Source organism: Podarcis bocagei (assembly GCF_964188305.1).
Source record: "Podarcis bocagei genome assembly, chromosome: 7".
Lineage (NCBI taxonomy): Eukaryota > Metazoa > Chordata > Lepidosauria > Squamata > Lacertidae > Podarcis > Podarcis bocagei.
The window spans coordinates 84,537,209-84,549,445 of NC_138132.1; the positions used below are offsets into that span (position 1 = coordinate 84,537,209).

Here is a 12,237-nt window from a genome sequence, read left to right on the forward strand (position 1 = left end):
GTAGCACCTTAGAGACTAAGTTTGTTCTGGGTAAAGTACAGTATAAGCTTTCGTGCGCATGCACACTTCTTCAGATACACATGCACATGAAAGCTTATACCCAGAACAAACTTAGTTGGCCTCTAAGTTGCTACTGGACGGTTTTTTAGTTTTTTTATTTATTTCGACTGCGTCAGACCAACACGGCTACCAACCTGAATCTAGAGTCATATATAGGTGTAAGGACAAGTTCAAGCAGTGAAGCCAAATTGCAAAAAGCACGGGCTGCAGCAATTCTGCTACAGCTTTCACGCATGCAAATAAAGCCTGGAAATCATTCACAGCAGGCGCTGGTAACCGAACCACCCAGATTTGCAAACTAGGAGAAAAAAAACATGCAAGTATGGAAAGGGTGCCAACCATAGAAATGCTGCTGTCTAGAGCTTTCCGCCAAGAGCGGCTGCTTCCCAATGAATACCAGAATTCGAGGCGCTGCGTGCCTCTCTACCCTCGGCTGTCTCTATGGTCATTCTAGGAGGCGTCCCTTTTCCTCCCCTGTGGGCGGGCCCCGCCGCCGCCGCGTCGCGGGCGTGTGACGCGCTAGTGGCTGCGACGCTTTGCTCTGTGTGGCTCTCCCTCCCAGGCCCTGAATGCGGCCGGGCCCGGGTTGGTTTCTGCTCCCCACCTCCCGGGCCGGGCTCCCCGTGAGGCGAAGGGGCCCCATGTGAGAAAGCCGGAGACGGAAAGATGACCTCGAGGAGGTGAGCGGGGAAGAACGGCAGGCCCCGCCCCTCCGCTCTTCCTGTGGGGGAAGGGGGCTTGGCCCCTCCCCACTGCTGTTGCCATGGGGACAGGTGGGGGTAGCCCCAATCCCTCAGGTCCTTAGTGGGGTGGGGTGAGGTGGGGGGCGGCCTTTCCTTTGCCGCAGGACAGGCTATACGGGGGCGGGGGGGCGGAGAAGCAGAGGGGCTCCTTCCCCCGGCAATGAAGACAGCACCCAGGTCAAGCGTGGCGAAGAGAGCGAGCTCGTACTCTGCCTCTCCACGCCATGCATTTAAAAGCACATGCAACGGCACATTTAAAGCCCATGAGAGAGTCCTGGGATCTGTAGGTTGCCCAGGGTGCTGGGAATTGTAGCTCTCTCTGTGTGTTTGGACTTGCAGCTCCCAGGATTCCTTCTGGGGGCGGGGGAAGTCATGGTGTGCTTGCTTTGAATGTGTGCTGGATGTGGGTCGGCAGCAAGATCCCTTGGCCGAGTCAGCTGCAGAGATTTGTGGGGACTGTGCTGGACTGTGTGTAGGGGAGGGAGGGGACTTTGGAGGCCAGGAACACCGATGTTCCCAGAACATATAAGCCAGGGGCTTTACAAGGCTTAAAGGTTCACGGGCAGCCAAGCAACCCATGTTCCAAGGAAAGGTGGCTTTGGGAATCTACATCCTCTCTCATCTTTTGCATAATTCAGTGTGCTCTTATCACTTCACCTGTCTCTACTACACCATACACCAAAAGTTTCCCTCTTAGCAAACTACAGTTCCCATGATTCTTTGGGGAAAGTCATGTGTTTTAAATGTGTGTTGGATGTGCTTTAAAGGCATGGTGCAGATCTGCCCTGCCTCTTCACAAAAAAGCTCCTCACTGCAAGATGTGGCTATCAACTTTAAATGTCTATGGCTGTTCTTTGCTCTCTTGTTTTGGTAATGTGGTTGGCTGTTTTGTTTTTGATCCTTCTTCGTGCAATGCATTACTAATTTGTGGAATTTTAAACTATGAATCTGTTTCTTGCTGTATTGTTGTGCTGGGTGTTTTCGGTATTTTAAATATTTCCCAGAAGCCCTAAAAGGTAGGGTGGAAATGTCTTAATAAAATTTCCCACTGCCAGGTGGGGTGGTGACCACTAGCTGTAGAAGGGGATTTTAGGCAAATTAAGAACCGAAGAAGAACCCTGCAAAAGCTCACCTAGTCTAGCATCCTACTCATAATGGGCAGCCAGATGCCTTGAAGAATTTGGAATGTGTCATTGAACTGTCATAGTGCCCCTCGCTTGCCTGTTATTGGAGTGTTGAAAACTCAGACTTTTGTATTGCTGGAATGTTGCCTACTGTAACAAAGATATCCTGTTCTTGCAGTGGCCAGCCAGATGTTTCTGGACAGCCTGAGTGCAACAGCATCCTCCCAGCTTGTGATTCTCAGCAACTAGTGTTCAGAGGCATTCTGCCTCCTACAGTGGAATTAGAACATAGCTAATATGACTGTTCTTTGATATCCTTATTCTCTAAGAATTTGTCTATACAGTGGTACCTCGGGTTACATACGCTTCAGGTTACATACGCTTCAGGTTACACACTCCACTAACCCAGAAATAGTGCTTCAGGTTAAGAACTTTGCTTCAGGATAAGAACAGAAATCAGGCTCGGGCGGCAGCAGGAGGCCCCATTAGCTAAAGTGGTGCTTCAGGTTAAGAACAGTTTCAGGTTAAGAACAGACCTCCGGAACGAATTAAGTACTTAACCCGAGGTACCCTTTTTAAAGCCATACAAGTTGGTAGCCATCACTACATCTTGTAATGAATTTCATAGTTTTGACTATGTGATGTATGAAGAAGCACCTACGGTACTTTTGACCTCATTGGACAGCCCTAAGTTCTCATGTTATGAGAGCTGGATAAACACTTTCTCCACACATTATTTTAGTGATGGCTGTGTGAAATCTCCAGGTTCAGAGGCAGTCTGTCCTGAATGTCAGTTGTTGGGGGACAACAGAGAGTGCTTATGCCCTGCCTTGTCTTGTGGTCATCTTTCTGCCAACTCTGAGAAGTAGGTTGATGGACCAGAAACAGCTTTGGTCTGATCTTTCAGGGCTGCCATTAAAGTCTTATGGGCAAATGAGAACAGTGCCCAGGCATTTTGGTCGCAAGTGGTTGAAAGCCAGGTGCAAAATGTGCCTGATGTCTGGCTCGTTTCAAACACCTCCCAATACTAAAATTTGTCAGTTTTGTATTCCATACCCTCCTGGTCACATTTTTTGATTGGATGCTATCTCAGTTCTTTTTAAATACCAATTCTACTCCGGCATTGCCAAGCATATTCATTTTTAATTCCTGATTTTGTTTTGTTGATAAGAGCCCTTTATATTTCCTTATATTCCCCATTATAGGTGAGGTATAACCTGCCATACATTGGATTACATTAGCAAATAATTTCAAAAAAATGCTTCCTGCAGGCCCGCCACCATTTTCTTCTTCTCTGTATTTGTAAAATGGCATAGCCCGCCTCAGACCCTAGAATCAGGGTGGTATATCAGCCTTAAATGAGTGTCTGACGTCTGAGTGCTGTTGTTCCGATCACATTTCCGGAACCACTTGGCATAACTTCTTGGCCTACGGCTGACTTGATACACCCCCAAATCCTTCTATTTTTGGCCATTGACAAAATGCCGCTTCCCACTTTGAGCCAAATATACCTGGAGCCCCAGATAGCCTCGGGACAAAAGTTACAAATAGAGCAGCCACCTCGGCCAGTGACTGCCGGAACTCCCATTCTTCCTCTGGGTTCCATTAGATGGGTTGAGTCTGGGGCTTTTTATGGTCTCTGCTTCAGGTTTTCAAAATGGCTCCTTTAAATCCCACAGCCAAACCCCCACAAAATTCTGTGGCAGCCATTAAGATTTTGCCAGGTGCTGTTAGCTTGCATTTCATAATCTGTGAAATGGAAAAAATGTTGCTGGTGGGCTGTGATGGTGGGTGGTAGAAGGTCAGAGGAAAAGAGGTATTGTAAAAGAATGGGCAGTGTGGGGAATGGTGAGAAGTGATTTTCAAGCTGCCCCCTGCCCCTCACAGCTCAAGCCTCCTCCCTTCCTGAAGAAGCCAAAGACTCACTTAGTCTTGAGTGGTCATGTTCCACCTGCAGTGGAGCCCCATTTTGCATCAACTTGCCTGCTGAAGAACATTTGTCTATCAGAAGAGGATGAGGGGGAATTTCCGAGGTGCATGTTCAGTGGTTCATATAGAGAAGCCTTTGCCAACTTGGTGCCCTCCCGTCAGCCTGGTGGGAGTTGTAGTCTAGGTTGGCAAAGACTGATGCTGAGCATTGATAGATTGGTTGTGATGGGCAAGCTGAAGCTTGCCTGCTGTTGCTGGTTCCTTTTTGTCATCAAGGAACGTCTGGTGAGGTTTTATGAAATGTGGTTTTGACCAGTTCGGATTACCGGTAATTTCCAACCGGAGTTTGTTCTACCCATGGTTTACACTTGATTTTTGAAAGCCGCCCTGAGAACGTTTCTGCCTAAAGGGTGGGATAAAAAGGTAAAGGAGACCCCTGATCATTAGGTCCAGTCATGCCCGACTCTGGGGTTGCGGCGCTCATCTCCCTTTATTGGCCGAGGGAGCCGCCGTACAGCTTCCAGGTCATGTGGCCAGCATGACTAAGCCGCTTCTGGCGAACCAGAGCAGCGCACGGAAATGCCGTTTACCTTCCCACCGGAGTGGTACCTATTTATCTACTTGCACTTTGACGTGCTTTTGAACTGCTAGGTTGGCAGGAGCAAGGACTGAGCAACGGGAGCTCACCCCATCGCGGGGATTCAAACCGCCGACCTTCTGTTCAGCAAGTCCTAGGCTCTGTGGTTTAACCCACAGCGCCACCTGCATCCTGTAAAGGGTGGGATAGAAATGCTATAAATAAATTAACAAACAAACAAATAACAATGATTGATTCTAAGCTATGGTTTGTGGTCCACGTGGCTTGAATAGTTTCGCTCTTCGTTCCATGAGGATCCCTGGATCCTTTTTTTAATGAGGTTTTTATTATCTCCCCCAATAAAACAGTAAAATAGCAGGTACAAAAAATACAAAAAGTCCTCTCTTAAAACAAATTCTTAGCCCTTACCACCCACAGAAGTTCTTACCTGAACTCTTTCCTTTCTCCTCCCAGCCTCTCACCCTGGGAGGCCGTCATTTTCCTGTCTCTCATCCAGGGCCCTCCATCAGCTATCTGCCCCCTCCCATGAGTATACTAATTAGAACCTTAATAAAGGCCACAGACATAGGACTCTAAAGAAAGAAGAAAATAAAGAAGGAAATGGATAATAAGAAGAGAGGAAAGAGAAAGAAAATAAGCTTTAAAAGCCAAAAGAAAAATAAACATTTGAGAAAGATACAAAAACAAAACTTCCGATTTTACATCTGCCAGTTACATAAAAAAGAGGCGTGTTTAAATCATTCAATCCATGCTAACATCTGTCTTCTCTGCTTTCTGTTATTTGCTTCAAGTCACGGTGTCTCAGAATCATTCATTTCTTTTCATCATGAAAAGTCCAAGACCCACTGTCAAAGATCCCTGGATCCTATTCCAAATATCAGCCAACACTTCAAACCATAGATTGACAATTTAGATTAATGCTAAACCACACCTTGGCCCAAAGGACTGCAAGCCAACTTCAGGGGCTGTGGCTTCAGATCCTGGTTTGGCATACACTTACAAGTCATTCCCAACCACCCCCCGCGCGCCCCGATGGTGCTGGTTCAAAAATCAGAGAAACCGTGGTTTGGTTTTAAATCTGAAGCAATTCCACTGAACTGGTGGAAGCCCAAGACAAGTGGGGTAGAAAGGAAGAGAGAAGAATCGGGGAGCACACATAGCTAGTGTAGAGTCCCCTGTGCGATTCGATTTGCATGAATTTCTTGGTAGTATTTTTTTTTTAAACAGGGTTCTTGCTGGCCTTCCCCATCCCCAAAGTCTAAATCTAGATTGCAAGTTCATCAGGGCAGGGACCTGGCACTTTATTCTGTTACTCTAAACTAGGCTTCCTCAACCTCATCCCTCCAGATGTTTTTGGCCTACAAATGATCCCTAGCTAGCAGGACCAGTGGTCAGGGATGATGGGAACTATAGTCTCAAAACATCTGGAGGGCTGAGGTTGAGAAAGCCTGCTCTAAGCACTGCACAATGGTGGCAGTATATAAATATCTTAATTACCAATGAGAATAACTCATTAGGCTTTTCAGGAATCTTGAGTCTTTGCCCCAGGGTGGGAAGTGTAGCCTAAGCCAAAATGTTGGCTCAAGTTAGCCGTATTTCTAAAAATAAGTCAGACAGCACTGACAGCATAGGCGGCAAACGCTGGGTGAAAGGTGCTGTTTGCATGGAGGCCTTCGCTGGCAAGGTGCTATATTAGTCACGGGAAAGGATGGTTGTGGGTGGCTAAGACCAAGAGGATATATGGAGGGCACTTGCAAGGTATTCCCAGGCTGGGATGGCGTTGAGTCTTTGCGAAGTCTGCCAGCTCAACGCTTCAGAGGAATCCTTTGGAGCTGAACTTTCTAAAGGCAGGAGTGGATTCCCCATCAACTTTCGCGGCTGCATTTGTGAAGCATGAGGTTGTAACTTCCTTGTTGGTTTGTCTTACTCTGTTTGAAGTCTCGGTTGGCAATGCAAATCCTTTTCATGGGGCTTCTCCCACAAATGAAAGCCTTATAACTTAGAGAGAGAGAGAGAGAGAAGGGAGATTTTGCCCCGCATAGTCTTGCCATTGCATTTACTTTACTCAGGCATGCAAACAGCTGCTCGCCTGTGGCGATCAGGTGCTACCTGCAGGGGAGCATCTGTAAATGGCAGGTGGGCTGGTTCTCTTTCCTTTCAGGTTATCAGCGCGCCATAGGTAAAGGTAAAGGGAACCCTGACCATTAAGTCCAGTTGTGGCCGACTCTGGGGTTGCGGCGCTTATCTCGCTTTATTGGCCGAGGGAGCCGACGTACAGCTTCCGGGTCATGTGGCCAGCATGACTAAGCTGCTTCTGGCGAACCAGAGCAGTCCACGGAAATGCTGTTTACCTTCCCGCCAGAGCGGTACCTATTTATCTACTTGCACTTTGACGTGCTTTCAAACTGCTAGGTTGGCAGGAGCAGGGACTGAGCAACGGGAACTCACCTCGTGGCGGGGATTCGAAACGCCGACCTTCTGATCGGCAAGTCCTAGGATCTGTGGTTTAACCCACAGCGCCACCCGCGTCCCTTCAGCGCGCCATAGATGACACAAAAGTAAAGGAAGTGCCGTGCTGCAGTGGAAGCACAATGCTTTGCATTTAGAAGCACCTGGGTTCAATCCCTGGCATCTCAGGTAGGGCTGGGGAAGGCTCTGGTCTGGAATGCTGGAGCACTGCTGCCAGTCAGTGTAGACAATATTGAACCAGATGGGCCACAAGCATATTCAATGTATAAAGAATATGTTTTTGTTTTAAGAGGACTAGTAGTATGAGGATTTGTTCCGTTTTGCTAATGACTTAGATTGCTAAAACATGGCTTTTTTGTTCCTGCGGGGGGACCCCATTCTTTCTCTATCTCTTTTTTATGGTATTTTTTATTAATTTTAACATATAAATTATAAAATGTACCACAAAACTTATCACTTATACAATCTTTTTGGACTTCCATCAGCACCTCTGATGATCCACCGTTTTAACCACTTCTTATGCATTTCTTAACTTTATATTGCCTTTACATCTCTTAACAAATCATCCTCCCCCTTATCCATTTTTACAATACTTCTAATAATACTCCTCACAAAACTTCTTGCAACCCTACAAATGTCGTCAGTTCTTCACAATTACTTTTCTAATAGTCCGTAAATTTACTCCAGTCTTCCGTGAATTTCTGGTCTCGCCGGTTTCGAATCCTTCCTGTTAGTTTATCTAATTCTGCATAGTCCATTAACTTCACCCTCCATTCTTCAATCGTCGGTAACTCTTCTTGCTTCCATTTTTGGGCCAATAATATTCTTGCTGCTGTTACTGCATATAAAAAGGGCTTACATTCCTTTCTATTTATATCACTCCCCACCATTCTTTCTCTTTTTAGATGGTTTCACCCAAATATTACCGGAGTGGAGGCAGAGAACCTCCTGCTGACACGAGGAGTAGATGGCAGCTTTCTGGCCCGGCCCAGCAAGAGCAACCCTGGGGACTTCACCCTTTCAGTTCGGTGAGTCAATAGTTTTGCATGCAGGAGATCCTAGGGTCAGTCCCATTCAATCTCCATTTGACAACCTTACTAAGACCTCTTTCATCAGGTGATTGGCCTAGAGTATATGTATGCAAATATAGCCATAGTTTCATTGTGTGGTGAACCAGCAACCCCTTTCCTTTCTCCCTTTGGAGGTTGAGAAGCCCAGTTTCTGAAGAGGGCAGCGAAGCGGGAGGAGGGAGCCTGGCCTAAGTTCAGAGGCCTTTGAGAGCCACTGCCAATTGTTTCCTGCTTGGCAGGGGGTTGGACTCGATGGCCCTTGTGGTCTCTTCCAACTCTATGATTCTATGATTCAATCAGATAATTTAGATAAGCGGTGGGGAACCTGCAGCCTTCCCAGTGTGGCTGGATTCTCCTTCCCATCAGCATCCGACTAAACATCAGGAATGACTTTCTGACAGTAAGAACAGTTAAACAGTATCCCTTGAAAAGTTGTGGACTCTCCTTCCTTGGAGATTCTAAAGCAGAGGTTGGATGGCCATCTTGTCAGGGATTCTTTAGCTGGATTCCTGCATCGCAGGGGGTCAGACTTGATGACCCTCAGGGTCCCTTTCAACTATAATTTTTTTATTTATTCTATGAACATACTTGAACACTATTTGCAGGAGAATCATCTTTGTCGTTAGTACCCAAAAAACTTGTAGAACCTTGGGAGAAGGTTAAAGACACTTGCTTTTTGTCGCTCTCGCTCACTGCAGGCAGTACATTTAAAAAGAAAAGCAGAAAACACAGGCACTGAGCTCAGTTTGGTGCCCCAAGCGGCCTCTTCGCCCATATCCAAGACCGGCCCTGATGGGGACAGTTGGGTCTGACTTGATACAAGGCAGCTCCATGTGATCATATATGCATTTGTGTAAGTCGGCTTTCTTGCTGTCTCGACCAGGCGGAATGGAGCAGTCACCCACATCAAGATCCAGAATACAGGCGACTACTACGACCTCTATGGAGGGGAGAAGTTCGCCACCTTGGCAGAGCTGGTGCAGTATTACATGGAACATCACGGGCAGCTCAAGGAGAAGAACGGCGACGTGATCGAGCTGAAGTATCCGCTCAACTGTGCTGACCCCACGTCTGAAAGGTGGGAAAGCCGGGAGTTGTGCGAGGAGGCGGCTGGGCACCAAACAGGATGATTTCCTGCTGATAGGGCATGACGACGGTGGTGGCGTCAAGCAGTGGCGGAGGAACCCTCTCCGGCACCCGGGGCAGGGCATCCCATACGGAGTGCGCATGTGTGGCATCCCGTACATACTGCACACATGCGGCATCCTGTGCGTGCGCACTCCGTACGGGATGCCGCACATGCGCAGCCGTGCCACTTGCATGGCGACCATACAGGCTGCCGCGCAAGTGGCCTCCCATACGGATTGCACATGTGCTGCATCCCGTACAGACTGCATATGTGTGGCATCCTGCACGGAGTGCGCACGCGTGGCAGCCTGTATGGTCGCTGTGAGGCAGCCCGTATGGACAGTGCTCGAGAGCGGCAGCCCGTACGGACGCTGGACGCCATCAGCTGATCTACAGCTGGGGGGGATGCAGGGGCCATCTTGCCCCCCCCCCCGAGTGGCATCCGAGGTGGCCCGTCCCCCACTTCGTACACCGCTGGCGTCAAGGTAGCCCCCCAAGTTCTGGGTGTGGCCGGTGTTAGCATTAATGGTCTAGGTGCAAGCAGGCCTGGCTTCCCCCGGAGTCAGGCCTACTGGTGAACCAAGCCGGTCAGCAGCTTTACAGGGCTAGGAGAGACCCTATTGCTCTCTTGGGTCATCTGATCCCTCCTGAGTTTGACGCTGCAGGGCCACCCTTTGGCCCCTCAGTGGTGGCTCTGCAGCGAAGCAGAACTCAGGCAGTAGCTCACTGCTTATGCACTGCTGTTTCACCTTGCTTTTATGCCCTTTAAAATATTTTTGGCTGTACAGTAACCCCGCAACTTACACACATTTAACTTGTGTGCATTCAGCTTTACAAGCTTGGCAAACAAAGAAATAATTTTTTTAAAGAGAGGACGGGTGCCTGGGGAAAAAGACTTCGGCAATTCCATCTGCCATCGAACCCTGTGTGTTTTGACAATACATGATTTTGGCTTTAGGCGCAGTACCCAGAACGTAACCCCCCGGGTAACCTGCGGGCTTACTGTAATTTAGCTGTTTCCTAAAATTTATGTACCGCTTCATTGTGATTTGCAAGAAGGAAAAGAGAATAAAATTATCAGTAAAAACAATTAAAACCAACTATTTAAAACATTTAAAAAAATAAAATCAGTGATAAACAGAAAACAGATTAAAACAAGTGTCCGCATTATATGTATGTGAATAGGCTTGCCTAAACATGTTTCTGGCATGCGCTGAAAGGAGTACAGTCATACCTCAGGTTGAAGTAGCTTTGGGTTGAGCATTTTCGGGTTGTGCTCTGCGGCAACCTGGAAGTAACGGAACGCGTTACTTCTGGGTTTCACCGTTTGCACATGCGCAGATGCTCAAAATGACGTCATGTGCATGCACGGAAGCGGCGCATTGTGAGTCGCGTCCGCACAGACGTGGGTTGTGTTCGCTTCAGGAACGGATCCCGTTTGCATCCAGAGGTACCACTGTACAGTGGTACCTCGGGTTAAGAACTTTATTCATTCTGGAGATCCGTTCTTAACCTGAAACTGTTCTTAACATGAGGTACCGCTTCAGCTAATGGGGCCTGCCACTGCCGCTGCACCATTGCTGCGCGATTTCTGTTCTCATCCTGAAGCAAAGTTCTTAACCTAAGGTACTATTTCTGGGTTAGCGGAGTCTGTAACCTGATGCATCTGTAACCTGAAGCGTCTGTAACCTGAGATACCACTGTACAGCAAAGGTGGCTGCCTGATGTCAACAGGCAGGGAGTTCCAAACTGTAGTTGCCAACACACTAAAAGATTGCTTTCTTACAAATGAACTTGGCCTGGTAACAAATCTGCAACTGATGCAGGTCTCTGGGCAGAGGTGTTACATAAGAGTGAAGTGTGCCTTCCAGTTTCAGCGACCACTTTTTAAAAAGAAATGTATATTTAAAAGGCTTGTGCGTCAGGTATCATAAATTTTGGCGCTTCTGCTTTGACCCCTACATCACACCTGTTTGTGGAACAGTTGCTGAGCGCAGGGTTTGAAATTAGCAGGGCGCCAGGAGCATTTTGCGCCTAAAGATTCTCCATTTGCGAGCACCTCCAAAAGTCTGGGTGCCATTTTTTAGTGCCTGGCTGACGCTCAAGGATTACTGAAATGTATGTGATGTATGTGAAGCTTCGAAGTATATGTTAAGGATAGACAATATATTAAGGAGTTTAACAATAAAGAATAGAGTGTTTTGAAAACTGAACTGTGGTACCAATATTTTTATTGTAAACACCAAATTAAGCATGCATTAACAATTTCTGCTAAAACTGTGTCACTTATGTGAATTGCATCTCTCCCCCCCCCAAGTGGCGACTAGACATTCTGTTTTGGCGCCCACAACCCAGGTCCTGGAAGCCATTTGGCTCCTAGCTTTTCTATCCCAGTTTCTAACACTGGCTGAGTGCAGGCAACCAGTGTGTTGGCCAGATGCGACTCACCTCATTTTGCTGCCTTTCCAAAGGTGGTTTCATGGGCATCTTTCTGGAAAAGAAGCGGAGAAGCTGTTGACAGAAAAAGGGAAACATGGGAGTTTTCTTGTCCGCGAGAGCCAGAGCCACCCGGGAGACTTTGTCCTTTCCGTTCGGACGGGGGACGATAAAGGAGAGAGCAACGATGGGAAGTCCAAAGTGACGCATGTCATGATCCGGTGCCAGGTAAAGGAATGAGGATGTGGGTGAGGCAAAGAAGCTGTAAGCCTGGAGGAGGAAATTGCTGGAGCAATTTCTGGGTGTGCTTTAATGTAGGTGGAAAGTTTGCATTCTGGTTCTCTGCATCTAGGTAAAGGTAAAGGGACCCCTGACCATTAGGTCCAGTTGTGGCCGACTCTGGGGTTGCGGCGCTCATCATCTCGCTTTATTGGCCAAGGGAGCCGGCATACAGCTTCCGGGTCATGTGGCCAGCAGGACTATGCGGCTTCTGGCGAACCAGAGCAGCGCACGGAAACGCCGTTTACCTTCCCGCCGGAGTGGTACCTATTTATCTACTTGCACTGGCGTGCTTTCGAACTGCTAGGTTGGCAGGAGCAGGGACCGAGCAACGGGAGCTCACCCGCGGGGATTCAAACCGCTGGCCTTCTTGGCAAGTCCTAGGTTCTGTGGTTTAACCC

At 47.9% G+C, this 12,237-nt stretch overlaps 1 protein-coding gene across 1 annotated transcript in view; it reads left to right on the top strand.

Annotated features, from left to right (window-relative positions):
* Positions 1-588: 588 nt before the first annotated feature.
* PTPN11 (protein tyrosine phosphatase non-receptor type 11) overlaps positions 589-12,237 on the top strand; it is a 33,433-nt gene continuing 21,784 nt past the window's right edge. The window contains exons 1-4 of the mRNA XM_081203080.1: positions 589-740; positions 7,829-7,951; positions 8,877-9,071; positions 11,593-11,785. Coding sequence (XP_081059206.1) covers positions 727-740; positions 7,829-7,951; positions 8,877-9,071; positions 11,593-11,785 — 525 coding nt within the window. The 5' untranslated portion in view covers positions 589-726. The remainder of the gene's footprint in view (positions 741-7,828; positions 7,952-8,876; positions 9,072-11,592; positions 11,786-12,237) is intronic.